The 18,488-nt window shown below is 41.4% G+C and overlaps 1 protein-coding gene across 5 annotated transcripts in view; it reads right to left on the reverse strand.

Annotated features, from left to right (window-relative positions):
* Positions 1–10: 10 nt before the first annotated feature.
* NSD3 (nuclear receptor binding SET domain protein 3) overlaps positions 11–18,488 on the reverse strand; it is a 33,558-nt gene continuing 15,080 nt past the window's right edge. For 2 of the 5 annotated variants that reach the window (XM_015883076.1, XM_015883078.2), the window contains exons 9-24: positions 17,439–17,484; positions 16,774–16,904; positions 16,205–16,333; positions 15,702–15,828; positions 15,125–15,322; positions 14,417–14,587; positions 12,219–12,368; positions 9,806–9,962; positions 9,037–9,239; positions 8,482–8,594; positions 7,774–8,043; positions 7,192–7,308; positions 6,826–6,967; positions 6,498–6,604; positions 6,026–6,230; positions 11–5,541 (exon numbers count right to left, since the gene is read on the reverse strand). In XM_015883076.1, coding sequence (XP_015738562.1) covers positions 5,300–5,541; positions 6,026–6,230; positions 6,498–6,604; positions 6,826–6,967; positions 7,192–7,308; positions 7,774–8,043; positions 8,482–8,594; positions 9,037–9,239; positions 9,806–9,962; positions 12,219–12,368; positions 14,417–14,587; positions 15,125–15,322; positions 15,702–15,828; positions 16,205–16,333; positions 16,774–16,904; positions 17,439–17,484 — 2,508 coding nt within the window. In that variant the 3' untranslated portion in view covers positions 11–5,299. Of the gene's footprint in view, positions 5,542–6,025; positions 6,231–6,497; positions 6,605–6,825; positions 6,968–7,191; positions 7,309–7,773; positions 8,044–8,481; positions 8,595–9,036; positions 9,240–9,805; positions 9,963–12,218; positions 12,369–14,416; positions 14,588–15,124; positions 15,323–15,701; positions 15,829–16,204; positions 16,334–16,773; positions 16,905–17,438; positions 17,485–18,488 lie in introns of those variants that run through there. The other 3 variants (XM_015883079.1, XM_015883081.2, XM_015883083.1) reach the window with 3 other exon arrangements.

Below are 18,488 nucleotides of genomic sequence, written 5' to 3' on the forward strand. Positions count from 1 at the left end.
GAGATCTGGGTTGGAACATTCAGAACGATTTATTGAAGTCAACCTCAAGCAAAAAGTTCAAATCGGTGGAATGTCGTTTTTAAAAACCTTTCCAAATGAATCCTCACGGAAGCAAAAACACATCTGAATTCCAAAGTATTTGTAAAATAAAAAAAGGCAACATCTCAGTAAATATAATGTACAAAAATTATATGTTCTACCATCACACACATTCAGTAAGAAGCTAAAATATTACAGGCAAGGCTAAAGTACGCTAGAACCGGCTGACAATAAGCTACCTATGTACAGGGTAACCGAGCTTTACAGGCTTCACACTATGCAAGAGAACGTAGGCCGAACGACACAACCCCCAAAATATGGTATTTCTCAAAGCCAACACCAGGCAACACCAGCCATCATCGTATGGTAACACCAATCATCGTCATATGGTAACACCATCATCGTATGGTAACACCATCATCGCATGGTAACACCAACCATCGTCGTATGGTAACACCAACCATCGTATGGTAACGCCAACCATCATATGGTAACACCAGCCATCATTGTATGGTAACGCCATCGTCATATGGTAATACCAGCCATCATTGTATGGTAATGCCATCGTCATATGGTAACACCAACCATCATTGTATGGTAACGCCATCGTCATATGGTAACACCAACCACCATCATCATATAGTAACACCAACCATCGCCGTATGGTAACACCAGCCATCATTGTATAGTAACACCATTGTCGTATGGTAACACCATCATCGGACGGCAACACCAACCATCGTCATATGGTAACACCAACCATCATATAGTAACACCAACCACCATTGTATGGCATCACCAACCATCATATAGTAACACCAACCATCATCGTATGGTAACACCCCAACAGAACAGCACCCGGAGCTCCAGGTTGGCTTTCCAGCTCTATATATAGAGTGACTTCGGTGATTGCTTGATGTATTTTGCAGGTAAAGACTCAAAAAAAGTGATTTTGTTGTTGAAAGAATATCTCACAGAACCTACAAAGTTTGGTACAGAGGAACAAAGTGGACAGAACTAACGATGCTGTGAAGGTCGGGGTTGCGGCCCCACGGAGCCCCGCAGGCAGTCGTTGCCATCATCCCCTCTGCTTTGTGAGGAAGGAGAAGTGGCACCAAATAGACACATAGCAATGAATGAGGGGCTCCCAGCTTTACCCAGAGAAGGGACCAAGATCTCACAGCTGGCATGGAGTTGTGCACGCTGTGCGCCCTTTTGTTTTCACATTAATTACCTGTGCAAAGGAGATTAATTCCCATTCACTCCCATTAATCTCCCGTGCAAAGCTCAGATCTCCACTCTGTTCCCCTTCTCCAGCAGTGAGAGCCCCTCACTGGAGCACAAGGACCCGAATCCGCCGCTCAGCAACACGACACGATAGGAAACAGCTTCTTTTCTCCTCCTTAGAACAACATTGTGAGTACATCCGAAGGATGGGAGTGTATCAGAAGTGCAAACCATTTTGCTACATGAAGGTAATGCGGGGGAAAAGCTGAGACCAAACACAAAACAGCCATCACTGCTCAGGTGGCACCATGGAGCTCCACGTGCCACAGGAGCAGAGCTGGCAGCAGGGAGGTGAAACACATCTTCAATGCCGTATACAAAACAAGGGATGTATAAATAAAACAAAAAGAAAGCTGGATAAGGAATGCAGAGCTTCAAGTACATTAAACCCTGAATTCAATGAGGCAGAGGTTTCATGTTAAAGTGACCACTTCGTACCAGCGCTGGACGTCCCCCTCCCGCCCTCCTCCCCACCCACCCCATAGTTCTGTAAAGTTTCAATATATACAGATTCTATGCTCATTGTTAATTACATCTAGTAATTGTGTCTCTCCTTCTATCCCGAAACGAAGATAACAAGGTTTTAGAAGAAAGGCCAAAATTCTACATTCCAGCCCCATTACTCCATTGTAAGAAACTCTTTTCAGACCGTGGTGGTGACCAGAGAAGGGAATTTGACCACAAAATCATCATCGTGCCATCCTTCCTGAGCTGCAAATAATGCCTTTGATCCCTACAGTCGAGTCTGCTGAATCTGAAAGCTACAATAACTACTGCTTGTGCCACGTGTGCAGCAAACTGCACTAATTGACCATTGCACCATTGGGTTGCGATCTGCAGAGCACCTGCACTGCACAAAGGTGTGTGCTGCAGAGCACAGAGTCCAGTAAACACCAAAGTCCTGCTCACTTAGCAGAGCAGCTCAGTTAGCAGCTGTGCACCTGAAGCACAGTGCTGCCTCCAAAAATGAAGACAAAAGGAAACGTGACTGCATGTCCCAGCTGAAGAACAGAAGGTTGCACATCTCAGTGATTGCAGCAGCAGCTCTGGGCATTTCCTCCAGGCTTTTGCACACATGGCCAAGCTGCCCAGCTCTGCTCCTCAATCCTGAGACCACACAGATGGAATCCAGCAGCTGATGCCAGTTAATCAAAACACAGATCTGTCCCATCTTTTCCTCTCTCCCCATACAAAGGAATTGCTCTTTTGTTCCTCTCCTTTTACCAGGATGTGGTTGAAAAGGCATATTTTAAAGCTCTGCATTTGGCACGCAGAACCAACTCAGCACAACTATCAAGCTATTCTGAATCAGGTACTTTCTCATATCAGCCTTTATGATTACACAAAGATTCACCTTCTCTTTAGTAGTGTGACATCCAGTTCTGACTTTTGTTCACGAGCTGCACAAGCTTACAAACCAATTTCCTGCTTTTGAATCCAAGCTCAGCTGCTGGCTATCATTATTACTTTTTTTTGGTGGAAAATAAAAGGAGCACCTGTAAGAAGTTTGAGAAAGAAGTTAACCAGGAATCAAGTGGCACGGAATAGCAGCAGGCCCCAATTCACAGCATTTCACAAGTTCTTAAAACCTTTTGCAACCCTTCGCTTTCTGTGCTATCCAGCCCTGCAGTACAGCACAGCAACAGGTTTCAGATGGCAATGAATGCTCACCAGCTGCGTCCTGCTCACTGCCATTCCAACAGCTGTGAAGGCTTCTGGCATCAGCACACCCTCATTTGGACACAGAGTGAGGTGCACTGACACTACAACACATCTGTAATCATTGGAATGCTCTGACTTCCCAGGAGAAAATCATTTCAACACTACCAAGACTAATAAATAAAGTAAACATATCAGGCCTTACACAGACACTGCAGCAACGGCTGCGTTTGGAATTTCAAAGAGGTGAAACACCCCTGGCAAAGAGCTTAAAAAGAAGACATTTAACACACAAAACATTCAGAAAAAAATAAAATTCTTCCCGTAAATATTTCTGTAAAAAATAATTCAAGCAAGATTAGTGTTTGAGACATTCACTGTAGCATGGACCACAACAAGTGCTTTATATTCCCACCAGCCCCCTGTGCCATCGGCTGAACCAAGCGGTATTGGCACTGCTGTGCCCCCAAACACACGCAGGCTGCAGGAAGGCTCAGCATGCTCAGGGGTGCACTGACAGATCAGCTGCTTGGCACCATGGCTGCTCCAAGAGGCTGTAGTGTATTCTGTAACTTCACAAGTGCACAGACTGTTTTTCCCCCTCCATACGTAAGTTTGAGAGTGAGAAGGACAGCAGCCAGACAAGCTCCAAAATCCCCTGGGTGCCTTCCTTGCCTGTCTTAGGCTGAGAAGTCACCACGTTCCTGCAGGTTTATGTCAGCAGTTTCCCAGAGGGTTCTTGAGAATTAATTCAAAGGCTTGATTTAGCCTGATGCCAGCAACACTTAATATTAAATCCTTTCATTCAGTGTTACCTCCAAGAGCCGTTAGCAAAAAGCTAGCACCAGCACACAGCCAAAGCACGCTGACTGCAGCGCTTGGAAAGGTTGCAGGCTAAGGGAGGAGATTCACCAAAGACCAACTTCAGCCTGGGGAAACTAATCCCTCTAAGCTCCTTGCTTGAGGATTGCAGGATAGGATAGGTTTGCAGAAGCAAATCTGGAGCAGGAGCCTACCTAAGCCACCTCAGGAGCCTCACAGAAGCAGCCTCTGTTCCTCTGCAGATTAACAAAGGAAATACAAAATACAAACACCCCACCAGGCTGAGGGTGGCTGTTGTGAATCCCATTACCCAGCACAGCAAACACTCTGTTATGGAAGAAGCGCTGCAGGGGACTAACTTGCTTTTCTTAGCTCCATTAACAGTGAACATTACAAAGTCAGAAAATCTTTCTCACTAAAAAAAACATAAATATTCAAATCAAAAGAAACATGAAGATGGGTTGGATTCCTTGTGCACTCAGATTTCCTCTGAAGCCAATGGGAGTCTGAGAAGAAAGCAATCAGGATTCACAAAAACAGAATTGCCACCAAACAAGTGCAGAACTTGGCAGATGATGAATCCACACACACAACAATCCTCCACCAAAAGAAGTCAGAGGTAGCGCTCCCAGGGCAGCAAGCTGACCTCAGTTCTGTGTGCTGCAGTGCGACCAAGGCCAGGAGCTCTCCTAACTAGGAAGGTTTTCCTAGTAAAGAAATGACCATTGTGCAATTCAGCTCCTTCTGAATTTCCACCTGTCTGCAAACACCACCAATTACAGCTCTCCAGCAAGCAAATCCTTCCTTCCTTCTTAAAGCGTTAGCACTTGTGTTACAAGCACTCCCAAAGAGCCATACACATTATTTCTCACAGGAAAAGCTTTACAGCAATATTCACAAGTTAACATGATATACAACCTGCCTTTAAAAATAAGTACGGAATGGAGGCATTTTCAGTCACCTGGTCTGAAACCCACATTTGTCTCCACGATACCTGAATGTTACACAGCGCAGGGAGGGTTTGTTCTTGTTGTAAACTAGACGTAGGAGTTATGTTGGCTTCACTGTTTGTTTTTAAAGACACGCTGACTGATCCAAACCAGATCTTCAACATCCTTTAAAAATTAAATAAATAAATATGCTGCTATGTTTCGTTTTCTACACTTGAACATCTTTAAACAGAATATTCTTTTTCACTGGCAAAATGTCGACTGTTTGCTTTCGAAGGCTGAGATGTTTGTTTCCCAACAGTAAGAGCTGCTGTAGCACATTCAAGGGTAAAAGACCAAACAATAAAAAAAAGAACAAACAAACACCACTGCCTGCTTCTGCTTGGTAATGGTAAGTGGTCCCACTCCCAGTTCACACAAGACAGCGCCGATGATACACACTGAATGTGTCATAGCAGTCTCTTCAAGTTCATCGCCTATTTTCCCCTCTTCTTCTTCTTCCCTCCCTTGTTGTTTATTGTCTGTTTTTTTTTAAACAAAATTCACTCCTTTGCTTCTTCTACAGGATTCTGAGGTTCCAATTTGCATTTTATCTTGTTCCAGTACTCAGGTGCCACAGGAGATTTGGGGTCATGTGTGGAGCAGCAGAGACGGCCGTCCAGCGCCGATACCACCAGGGCTCCTTTCTCGTGATCCTTACAGAACGAATGAGGGCAGAACTCACAGAACGAAACTGCAGGATTGCTACAGATGTCACACTGATGCCATGGACATTCCCACTTTCCTGAAGATAGAAGGGTAAGGGAGAAAAAAGAGAGACAGGAGGCTGAGCTTCAATGAGACATAAAGAAAAGCCCTGAAAACACAAGTTCAAGTTGCTGTTGGTGCTAAGACACTGTAACTTCTTCCTCCAGCAAATAAACTATTTTGAGGAAAGCTTATATTCTTTTAATAACAAAGAAGCACATAACACATGATATATCACACGATTTGTGGGTGGTGACCTTGGTGTAACAATGTGGTGGTTGTACTCAAACTAAAAGGAAAGGAAAATTGATCCAAGGAACAGAAGCATTGAGTTAGAAAACCATTACAATGCTTCTCTCCACAGGTTCTCATTACAGGGGACACCACTACCAGATAGATTTCTATAATCAGATGATATAACAAAAACAATTATGCTAAGCTTCATGTAAACAGATGCTACAATTCAGCTCCAATGTTGTCTTACTGCAGGAAGGAAAAGGAAGTGACAGGCATGCTCTTACCAAAAGGTGGTTGAGTCAGGTTAAGGCATAGGAGGTGGTAAGCTTTGGGACAGTCCTTTTTATCACACATGACAAGTTCTCCCCCATCTCCGCACTGGAAACAGTTGTCTTCATGCATCTGCTTCTGTTCTGTTTTTATTTTCCGCTTCTTCTGCTTTAATTTTGCATTCTTCACCTTCTCTTCATTTGCTGTTGCAAATGCTGTCTAGCAATTACCAAGATAACAGCAGTCACTTTAAAAATCCCTCACATTACAGTCAATTTAATCCACTTTGGTTGTCATTTGCATGAATTATGCTTACATTAAATTTGCTCAAAATAAAAAAAAGCTTTTAAGCTATGGAAGTCAGGAAGGCACACCCACGTGAAGTAATTGATTAGTAAATTAACTTTAACCTGGAGATGGCAGTACTACAGTTCATAACTGGAGACTTTCAAGGGAGGAAAACAGATCCAATTTTCACCCACATACCTTTGGACGCACTCCTAGGAAACCACTGCAGTTTTCTGCTCCACAATGACACTCAGTCCTACCATTCCCAAGGCAATCCAAGTTATAATTAAATGTTAACTCCATACCTAAAAATGTAAAGAAGAACAATTTGTCCATGCTGACACTGAGGAAAACAGGCTTGAAACAACAACATTTCTTCCTCAACACATGACCAAGTTCTGATGTTTAAAACTGTTGGATTAAACAGATTAAAACTCAATTGGATTAAACAGTTTTACTGGGTAAAAGTTAGGAACTTTGGATTTGAACAGAAACTCATGCACACAATAGAGCTATCTCCTCTTACCTGCAGGAATGTCACAAAGAGCAAACAGCCCAACTCTGATGTCACCATTCACTGTCCATTTCTGTGTTTCACAGTTTGGATTGCAACTGTGGTTCATAAAGCGAGAGTAATTCCCCTTTGGGCCAGCATCTATTATCCGATCCTTCAGATGAAAAGGCAAAGAAATATCACAGACTGCATTTAGTACTTATAACAATAAAGTTTCCTGCTGACAAGTAACTACTTAAAGGCTAAGAAGGGAAAAAAAAACATACTAATTTACATTAGTAAGAATAGGGAAGTTTTCCAAAGTTAGTCCTACAAAAAAGGGCTTATGAAATTGAGATCGTTTCGACCATTTCTATTGAATAGAACTGCAGTATTTACCTTTGTAACTGTTAACATATAAAAATTGGTGACGCTGTTTTCATGGGCACGTTTAATTCGCAGTCTGCACTCTTCTTCATCAATTAGCTCACCAACGTATTCATTCACAAATTCACCCTGAAAAGTAAAAGAAACCAAACATAAAGGCACGCGTAAGGTGACCTACTGTGCCAAATCTCTGCGACTTCATCACCTTCACTGGTGTTATTCACAGAAACAAATCATCATTCAGACTGTCCCTCCACACTGAGCTCTCCCTTTTGCCTAGATGAGAAAACATACACAGGTTCATTCCTCTTAGAAACATATGACAGCCACCTCATCCCCTCCACCCATGGAGTCTGAACTCAGTCACCTGAAACTGACTTTTGTTCTGTGAGTAAATATCAAGGTTATGACAACGCTGTCAGAACAGCTGAACAGATTTCACCATTAACGCTGCACTTACACAAGTTATGCATCTTAAACACAATATATTTTACTTAGGAGTAGTGAAATTGTGTGTGTATTTCCTTAAGTCACAGGACTTTCAAATAAAACCATACTGATGGCTACCACAGCATCTGTTCACTTGAATTCTACCTTTTTAATGTTCCTTTTTGTCCTGAGCCCCCATCCACGCCGCTCGGTTTTGATGATTTCAGCATCGGGGTAGAGCCTTTTGGTGAAGCATTGGTTCTGACACCGCTCTCCCGCTGGGCACACCTGGGGGTGGCACTCATACTGCAGCATCCTGTTCAGACACTCTGACTCCAGACCACAGGGGTTCTCATCAGATGGCTTGCAGTTACAGCGGGGGATTTCTGACAGATCAGCCACCTGAATCTGAACCTTCCCTATCACCTTGTTGGACTGTGGAACAGAGGACAAAAAGAATAAAAACTGAGGACAATGCACAAAGATGCTGAACAACTTTATCGAGTACAGGATTTCTTTACACAATAAAGAACTTCATATGAAAAATATGAAGCCCTACACATCCAAAGCTGCTGGAAAGGATTAGACTCCACAGCTTTTAAGTAGGCTGTTACAACCTTTTTGACCACTCAGCCAGCATGTAACTAAAGAGGGATGAGAGCAGCTTGCAAGCAGCAAAGTTCTACCTTAGGTCGAGCTGATCTTCAACTATTAACTTGGACTACTAAAGGAATGTTTTTTGGTAACATAAAATAACAAAAGACCCTTGAAAAGAACAGCAAAATGATTCATGTGAATCTCCTTAAGCTGAAATTGTTGCAAGCGTGCAATTAGCTTACTCATAAACAGAAAAAAAGAAAGAAGCCAACTCACTTTAATGTGTTTATATGGTGGAGGTTTCCTTGAGTTCCTTTCAATTTCTAATGCTTCTTTGCTTTCTCTTTGTGCTTTCAGCTCCTGGAAGCGCTTTGCTGCTTCTTCAAGTGCTGTTCAAGAGAGGGAGTTCAAAATAGGAAGCAATTAACATCAGCTGATGTTAATCAAACACACTTTTTTTTCCTTTAAAGTAGGAATAGAACTATATACACAAAAAAATCCAGAAAGTTAAAAATGAGTTATTGCACTACATCATGAATCTAACTTTATCAGATACTTCTCAGCAGAAACTGAGATACTGAACAATGATCCCATGCACCATCTTCACATTTTCCAGACTGTGGAAGAAGTGAATCTGCCCACAACAATACACAATGAGCAGGCACTGAAAATACTTTTTTATCTACAGTTAAGGGATCTACACAATGTTTGCAGCTTTATGTGAACACAGAACACCAGTCACATAATACTCCCATGCAGGTTAAGTGGTGATGGAGACACAAACACGTGGAATTTTTGTCATAAACCACTATAAACTTTGTTTGATTTTACCTTTCTTGAAGGTCTTGTTAATACTAGTTTGCCCCTCAGCAAAGCTTTTATCTCCTTCAACATAAGGGAAAACTCTGCCCTGGTGTACCCAATAGTAGTCATGTGAACCAAAGAAAAATACTGGGAAGTCCCCGATATCATGTTTGAGGCCCTGTATGTTGAGAGGCACAGACCTGGGATTGCAGATCTCTGCTGGCCACCACCTGAAAGCACAAAGAAAGGACACTTGTAAGTTCTGGGAACCACAGCCTAAGCCTCCAAGCTTACTTCTCTCAATGGAGAAATAAAACCCACTTTTCCTTTCCCAAAGAGATGAACTCCTCCCTTACTAAACCAAGGCTCTTTCTGGCAGCATTGCCAAGTGCCACACAAAACAGCAGGAGCCCTTCATTCTTAAAGCTTTTGCTCCAAACTTTGGAAGTGTCTTGTGAGAACATGACATAAGAATGGATTTTTAAGACCACCTACAAATGCTTTTATTCTTGCAGCTGACAAAGAGCAAAGACAAGCTGTGTAAGGAAGTTCCTGGTTTTCCACATTGCTATTGCACTCTACAGAGCCAATGCAAGTGAAATCGAGTATCCTTCAGTGTCTGGAAAAAGCAGGAGAGCTCAATTTGAAGGGCAACAGTGATGGCTGAAATGAAATAAATCAATGATTATATTTCAAGTTCTTGTTTGTCTTGACTGAGCTACTTTGAATTATCCTCCTGTGATTGCACTGGACATTAAAACAAAACATCAAGAAGAGAACAAAATAGTAAACATGCCTGTAATTTCCAAGCTTGACCCAAACAATCTGCTTGTAACGTAGCTTCTTGCCAGCTTTACAGTCATTGCAATTCCAACATCCTTCAGGCATGTCTATGTTGAGACACTCAGGGTGAAAGGAAGCTGGGCAGGATTCACAGCACAACAGTTTTCCACCTTTAAACAAAGAAACCCTGTCTGGTTTATAGAAGAAAGGATTTGCCTCTTCTTGTGCACAGCAACTGATATCAAGTTTTAGTCATACATTCTCAACTTCTGCTTGCTCCACAGTGAAAATATGCCAGAAGAAAGGGATGAAGTCAAACTTACAATGTTGAATTAAAACTAAAGACTGCAGTGCACTTCTTCAATGTGCAAATTGTGGCTCTTAATTGCATCAGCCACGTACTAAATAACAAATGCCTTTTCAAGGTGAGCAACATTGGCAATAGAAGCACTCGAAGGAAGCACTACAGATGGAAGCAGAGACACTAACTTTAATGTCTTTGGTGATGGTCAAAACTTTAATGGTGACAAATAACCAAATTCTAAAGATATACTTTTTCAATCAACATTGTGATGACTGAATCCCTTAGCAATCAGTTAGTATGCATTACAAAAACCCAAACCCACAGCCTATAGGTCGATCAATGCTTTTCTGTAGTAATGGCATCATAGAAAGAGTTCTCATTATCAATCTGTTCATCTCAGAAAAGGGAAATATTATGGGCATGAGTAACATGAACTCAATATAATTCAACATAATGCAGTGGTACCACAGAAGTTGTCCCCATCCCAAAAGTTCCTTTACAAAGGAAATCAGTGCAGCGTGGCCAACAGCACCTGCACAAGTGTTGGCAGATGGATTACACATGGAGAGCCACAGCTCACCTCTAAGCCATCCTAAGCAACCAGAGCAGCTCACACATTAAGTCCCAGTAAATCACACATATTGCAGTATTTTATATGAATATATATACACATATGTATATACACACATGGATATATATGCATTTAAAGAGCAGGGAAAAAAAAATAGTCATTGAATGTTTGTGTCCCAGGGACCAAAAATCTGGGAGATACTTAAGATTGTTCCAAGGAATTTTCAGTCATTGTATGGAAAAGAAGCATGAATGGTAACTTTCAAACATAGACCAGAAAATCTTGTCCACCTATAGACTTCCCAGTATGTCATTACATTAATTGATTGTTGAATGTTGCAATAAGCATTCCTTAAACAAATACATCACGCAATCAATACTGTATTTCCTCTGCTACAGACAGCATTATCCAACCATGTGGGCTTTCCAAAGTTCCCCAAACACAGTCAAACTTTAACTTTTCAAGTAATTTTTGCAATTATTATCTCAGAGGAAATACAGACCCGGTGTAAATTATCACAGCATTATCCAACATGGTAAAATGCCAGAAGATGTAAAAAAAAAAAAAAACAAAAAAAACTCAAGCAAAATCAAACAAATCTCTCAATGCTAAGCAAGAAAGAAAATCGCTCTCAGGATGCATTAGTAAGATACTGCTCAAGCTAAGCAGAGGGCTCAAAATAATTCTTGTTTTCAGGACTTACAGAAACTACTGAAAGCCATCAGTCTAGCAACACTGATAATAACCTAACTTTGGAATGGTTAATTGGGCACCTTTTCTGTGGGGAATAAAATAGCATCTGAGTATTTTAGAGAAACAACACGCATCTTCCCACAAGGCATTCTGAGATGCTCCAGCTCTACCCACACCAGCATGAAGTGAGCTCCCTCTCCTGGGAATAAACCCTCAGTCCTGTTTTCTCCATAGGACAAAACCCCTCTGCTGGAGGTGCAGCCCCTCCTGCCCAGCAAAGCAGCAGGAGAGGAACAGCCCAAGGACTGCAAGACACACATACACAGCACAACCTCATCAGCTTCCCTCTGCATCTCCTCTGGAATGGCAACAGCACCCACTGATGTTCCACCTGAAAAATCCTCCATTCCCTTGGGCTTGGCTTAGCCTACCTACAAGATCTGAAACAGGCTTCCCCTCTTCTTCTGTATATAAAATCAGTTTAAGAAGTTGTTGGTCTGTACACCATCGAGGTAAGCACTGAACTGCAATGGTACCGAGCTCTATTTGCCTCTTCTTCCTATTGCTGTGTGAACAGCTTCCTGATGGTGGAGTAATCTAGGCCAGATACAAAATGATTTCGCCTCTTCCAAGGAGAATTTAGTGACAGCAATTATTTTAAGCCCTTTTATAATAATAATAAAAATAATAATAAAATTGCCAACGACATGAACACACGCTCACGATAATCAATGAGTGAAATTTACTGAAAAGCAGTAAGTGATGCTTGACAAGCAGACATATCTTGTTTGACTTAAAGATAGAGAAATAATAGAAAAAGCAAAAGTAAATTAAAGAGAAAGAAACTATTTTGGTTACCTTTCTCACATTTCTTTTTGGAAGCTGACGAAGGAGGAGGAATCATAGGTAATTTCATCAACTCAGCACGATTTGATTCATTCAGTAGGTAGTGGGATTTATAGGCATATGAACTGAACAGGGGGTCTGAATGATCCTGCACTACCAGCCCTATACGAAACAAACAGAAAGAGATGAGTTGCAATGAAACTACCCATGATTCCGTAAAGGAGAAAATAAAATAAAGCAAATGAACACCTATAATGCACATATGTGTAAATGAATAAAAAAAGATAAAATGAAGAAAAAGAAAAGTCGGACAAAGTTTCTTCGCTAAGAAAGAGGTTATATGTCAGAGAGACTAAATTCAATTGTAACTGGAAAAACCTGCAGTGAATAAAGCTTCTCCTAAGTGGAACTTCAATAGTGCTTTTACATTTGTGCAATTACAGGAAAGCACAAGAAAAGCAACCCACTGTCATTGTGTGCAAACCACCCTCCCAAATGAGTAAAAGCAATGAAGAGCTGGGTGATGACAGCCACTTCTAAGGCAATACCAGCAGTTGGGGCTACAGACTGGAAGAACAGAAGTCCTCCACATGGCCCCACAGCTGCGGAACTCACCACCCCACTTCCTAGAAACCCAAGATCTTAGCTACAAAAGCATTTTGCTTTTATAATTGCTTTAGAATAAATAAAGTAACAGTAAGGCTGGGTGGCTCTGCAAGTAGCAGAGGTTAAAGAATGGATGGAAATTCTGCCCTACATCCTTTGTGTTTAGGTAAGATCTGCACTAACAGCCTCCCCACAGCTGCCACGTCAGGCATTCTGGAGGAGTCAAGCACTCTGTTCTGCTAAGTGCCTTTATTTCAAATGATGCCTGTATGCTTTTTTCTGTCTTTCTCTACTGAGAAGAGTTTACTCACACTGCTCCAAGTCGAGCAGCGTGGGTCAGAAAGCCAGAGCTACAGATCAGAAGCATCTGGCCAATAATTCTGGGAACAGTGTTACAGCTGAGACCTGAGGAAGCATGGAGGATGAGGCACCAAAGATAGCCACCAACTCATTCCCCTGAGAGAGGGGCACAGAGCTGAGTGCTGAAAAGAAGTTTTGGAGTTATGGTACCTAAAGAATTGATGAGAACAGAATGGTGTCTGCCTGCCTGCCAAGCACAGAACAACTCCTAAAGCAAGGATGACCTACACGCATGCAGTTACAATGAACTATGAAGTGCTTTAATGAAGGATATTTCAGGAAGGTGAATAAGAAGTCTTAAATGCTTTAAGTATCTCACGATGAACAAGTTGTAATGACTGGGTACTGCATTTTCCCACCTCACTCATGTTTTGCATCTGAACACAGAGTATCTCCTTCTAACATCAACTAAAACTAACCAGGTAACTGTTCTCACACGTAGATGCCCAAGTATTTCTAGACTGTTCAGCTCCCCATTTCCCTCTGAGCACTTCCTTTCCAACAGATGCTGTCCTTACCTTATGGCCCTATGTTGACCACGTATGACTAGACAGAACTCAATGCAACCCATCCAGCATGTTTGCTCATGTAGCCTCACTCATTCTTTCACCAGAGAAAACAATGTTTTTGCATTGCTTGAGTAACTGGTGAGCTGAAACTTTTCAGCTTGCTATTTGGAACAAGTCAAATGACTGGAGAGCCATAAAAGTAAAAAATGGAAAGAAAAAGAAAAGGAAAAAAAAAAATGGACACATGGAAAATCCTAGCATGGAACTTGTATACATGGTATTGAAAATGCTTTCTTTGCAAAGTTCTCAAACATGATGGTAAGTCGACCTTAAAATGGTTTGTTTTTTACCTCACTCCCAGCCTTAAACATTTCAACTGCTTCTATTTGTGAGTGGTGAAGAATCCCCCTTCTGCTTAACAAACAGTGAATGATAACACAATGTTCATTCTCAGATTGCAATGGCTGGAACTGGGGGCTCAGGATCTATTCTTTTCTATTGGCAGCAGAAGCATTCCTTCTGAATACTGAACGTGAGGGACCAAAATAGCAAGTGGAAGCTTAACATGAACTGCTGACTACACCAAAAAAACCAAACCAAAAACAAAACACAAAGCATTAAAATCCCTCACAGCCCTAAGAGATGTTTTCTTTCACGTCATTTTTATCATTAAACTGCACAAGTGACAATAGAAGAACTATAAAACAGAGGGAGGAATAAAACAGTTGTGCTCACCTCTTGCACAAACGAAACAAAAGCCTACATTTACAGCTGATGAGGAGTGATTCCTTTTGGAATGGTTACTACAGATGAGAATGTGGGATGACACAAATAAGCTTCCTGCAGCAATACAGCCATCTCCTGAGTGATAGGCAATGGGACATCTGAAACATCTCACCATGCGACCTGTTCAATATAAATGCAGAAAAACGCACCGTGTCACCCTGGAGTCAAGATATGGTACAAGATACCACAGACAGACGCAAGACTGACTTTTATTCCACTCGGAGTGCTAGATTATAGACATTTACACCTTGAAAAATGTTTCACAAAAGTTAGCTTTCACTTCAGAACTCTGTTAGGAAAAAACACATGGTTTAAATGTTCCAGTGTCTGCTTTAAGGCTTAATTATTTTAGTTCATATCTAAACAGATTCTTTTTTTCCCTGTTTTAATAGTCACTCCCAACTGTCCTGAGATAAAGTGAACTCCTCAGCCTCGTGCTGCTAACCCTTGGCTTACATTAAACTCAGCAACAGAAGACAACTTCAGCATTGCGTGCTCAGACCAATGGTCTCAGGCTGCTAGCTGCTTCCCCACCCACAACAGATTTAACGACTCCATTAAGAACAAAACCCTTCTTGCTGCATTACTGGCAGTCAGACTCATTGTGGTGATGCATTTGACCTTCCTCCTGCTGTTCAGTGTCAGCACTGCTCTCACCTTTGCTTGCTTTATGGATGTCCTTATCCACGGAGCAGGCAGAACAACAATGTTGTGGGCACCGAAATCCTCGTGACTCAAACAGAGCTGTGGCAAACTTGCGCACACACGCCTCGTGGTAGAATTTACCGCATGCACTGACAGAGCAGCGCTTCACATCCTTGCCAGGAAGTTTGCAAGAAAAGCACGTGTGTTCTCCTTGTAAAAAAAAGGAAATAGAGAAGCCTGAGTGTAGCTGTCAGTACTTTGAGATGCAGATGCTGTTGAGAAAAACATCCTGAAATGAACAGAACTTTGCTGCTCTGACCAACACAGGTGTTTGTTAGTTATTATAACTCATAGGAACTACTGAATTACTTTTAGCCTGAGCTGCTTTATGCTGAGAGTACTCTTGGTTTGTTACACCTTTACCAGATGCTTACTATGAGGAGAGTGAAAATCTGGTCTCAGAGGTTAAAAGAGAATAAACCAAACTGAAACATTATAAGGTCCTGTAAGTAAACCTTAGCTTGTTCTGATCCTATTGTGGCAGAGCAGCAAATCCTTGCCCATTTCTCAACCATGGGAACATACTCACCATTTTTACACTCTGTGCAGAAGAACTTCTCCTCCGGCATTGCCTTCAGGCCCAGACACTCCATATGAAAGGTGCTGCAGCACTCACCCTCGCAGGACACCAGTGACTCACCAGAGCTCTCACAGATCTTAAACAGAGTCACAATAAATTAGGAGAATTGCCTTACATCCCAAAGTAGACTTGACAAAATCTATGGGCTGAAAACAATCCCAGAATTTATGGCAGCTTTCTCTTGTAACAGCATGAGTCTCTCCAAAATGGAAAGAGAGGCTCTACAAGATCCACCTGACATCCTAGTTCTCTCACACCTAGATAGAAAGACAAGCTTCTCCTTAGAATTCCTAATTCTTAAGCTCTCTTAGGAGAGATCATGGAGTCCTGAAAGCCTTGATATTCTAAGATATCAACACAAATCACTAGTATGATTTGCTAAGTCTATTGTCTCAAACTAACAGGAACAGTCAAAACATCTTTACGGTTCCTTTAACGGTGCCATCATTTACCTGACAAACAGTGTCTTTTTTATTTGTTCCAGTTCCTCTCCTGGATAAGCTGGAGTCCACTGACTGCACATCAGAAGCGTCAGCATCGACTGCAGCCGACGGGCTGTCTGAACGCTTTCCAAAACTACCCTACAAAGAGGGAAAGTCCAAAGCACTCAAACAAGACACTTTCAAAGGACAACCACACTGTGAAAAACAATATTTTACATCATCACTGATTAAAAGATTATTCAGCATATCAGGAGGTTCAAATACCCTTGAAAAGTTGTCGGACTTCACTACGACACAAGAAATGTTGCCTTTTTGACATATCTTTTACCTAGATGAGAAAAAAAATGTCTAACAACTTCTCCAAGAGTAAAATGAGTCAGTGATCAATTTGGTTTGCAAGATGATGTAATGTGCAGGGTTAGAACTAAACAGTAATTAAAGAAAGCTTATGATTTACTTCTTAGACAACAAAAGACCAAGATAGAAGGAAACACCATACTCATACTTAGCAACAAGCAACCGAAGAGACTAATATATCAATTAATTAGACACATCTGTGAGAAACAATATTCCTTTACCTGTAAATCATTGAGTCCTCTTGAATCAGAGTCAGATGCATCTCTGTAAGCTGAGCTCGTCAGTTCTACATCAGTTGAGGCTCGACTCCTCTTCTTTAAAGGTTTACAGGAATCTGAAATCTCGCTGGCACCTTAACACAACACGCTAAAATTAGTCTTAACATACGTGTTTTTCCTTTTCTTTTTTCCTTAAAATGAATAAAGGAAAATGAAGATGAGGCAGCCTGAAAATGGACTTTATTTGCTAATTTTAGTTTTCAGCTTGCAACTTTGATACTAGCTTAATCCTCTATAAAGACTTAATTAACTGGGAATCAGTATAGGAAGTCCTTGTGACAATCTTCTGAATACAATGACATAGCAGAAGAAGCTACTAAGTTGTGTGCAACAGAGGATAAGCCCTCAGGAGATTACCTCCTCATCATTCATCTTTAAAATATGGCTAAGCAAAAGCATCATCTTATAATCGTATTAAGTGCCTACAGTACATGAGCAACATAACAATCCTTCCAACTAGCGATGAAAAACCAAAGCAATTGACCAAACCAAGCCACGTTCATCACTAGAAAGCTTCAAGACCTCTGTAGCTCACAAAGGATGAAAACCACTGCCAAAGTGTGATGAAGAGCCAGGAATTTTCAATGAAGTTTGGGTGTGTGACTCACCTTTCTGCAGGCCTGTCTTCACTGCTGTCAGTGGAACCATTTCAACCTGTTTGAATAGGAAAATCCATAGTTAAAAACAAAGGAATTGTTTTCCCCTAGTATTAAAAAGAAAACATTAAAGTTTAAGTGATTAGCATCTCTGAACTCATGTGCAGACTGTCATCCCCTCCTCAGTGCGAGCCTTCTTGTCCTGTTGGATTTAATCCTAGCTGCCTACGCTGAGTACCAGGAGACAAGGCAGCCATGCGTTCACTAGCAAGGTCCTTTCCAGTCACTCCCTTTCTGCATGAAGACGACAGAAAACTTCAGCCGTGTCCAGCAGGCAGGAGCGGGGTTCAGTGTGGCAGCCAACCCTGATGCCTCTGTATAACCCCACACCTGCGTAAGCACAAGTTGACCTTAACAGGCATGACACTCAGGTTAGTGAGACACTTAACGTATCGCCATTTAAGGCACATCCACCAAGCATGCACTCCAAGCTCCTGGAAACACAGACCTTCTCTGTATAGAGTGCTGCAAGGCCACGGGGATGGGGGCATGGACTTGGCACAGAGCATTGCAGAGCTCTATACAGCTGGAAACTCAATGTCAGTACACACCTAAGCAGACAAGTTTACAGTCTTGCAAAAGCACTTCAGGCTCTCGATCCTCTATCAGTAGGGCACGTTTACAATCTGCTCTGCCAACGTACATGAAACATGAGAATTTGGTGAAGGGATAATAATTAGAGAGGAAAGTTGTTGCCTTAAGTCCTGGTTTTAAGGTTAAGGGTTACAAGTTACTTCTTTTACAACGTGGTTACATATGCACGTAGAAACACATTTAGTAAATATTTAAGGATTATTCTATATTTTTTTAAAAAATATTTTATTTTGTTGTACAATAGGTAAAAACATACAATAGAAGGATTTGTATAGGATACATTTCAGAATACAAATATAAAATCTAAACAATCACTTTTATTTCTCCACTAGTCACTGTAACAGTAGCATTAACATTTTGTTTTTCCCATTAATTGTACTCGTTCCAGTTATAACTTTATACCAAGTC

The sequence above is a fragment of the Coturnix japonica genome, chromosome 22 (genome assembly GCF_001577835.2).
Source record: "Coturnix japonica isolate 7356 chromosome 22, Coturnix japonica 2.1, whole genome shotgun sequence".
Taxonomy (NCBI): Eukaryota; Metazoa; Chordata; class Aves; order Galliformes; family Phasianidae; genus Coturnix; species Coturnix japonica.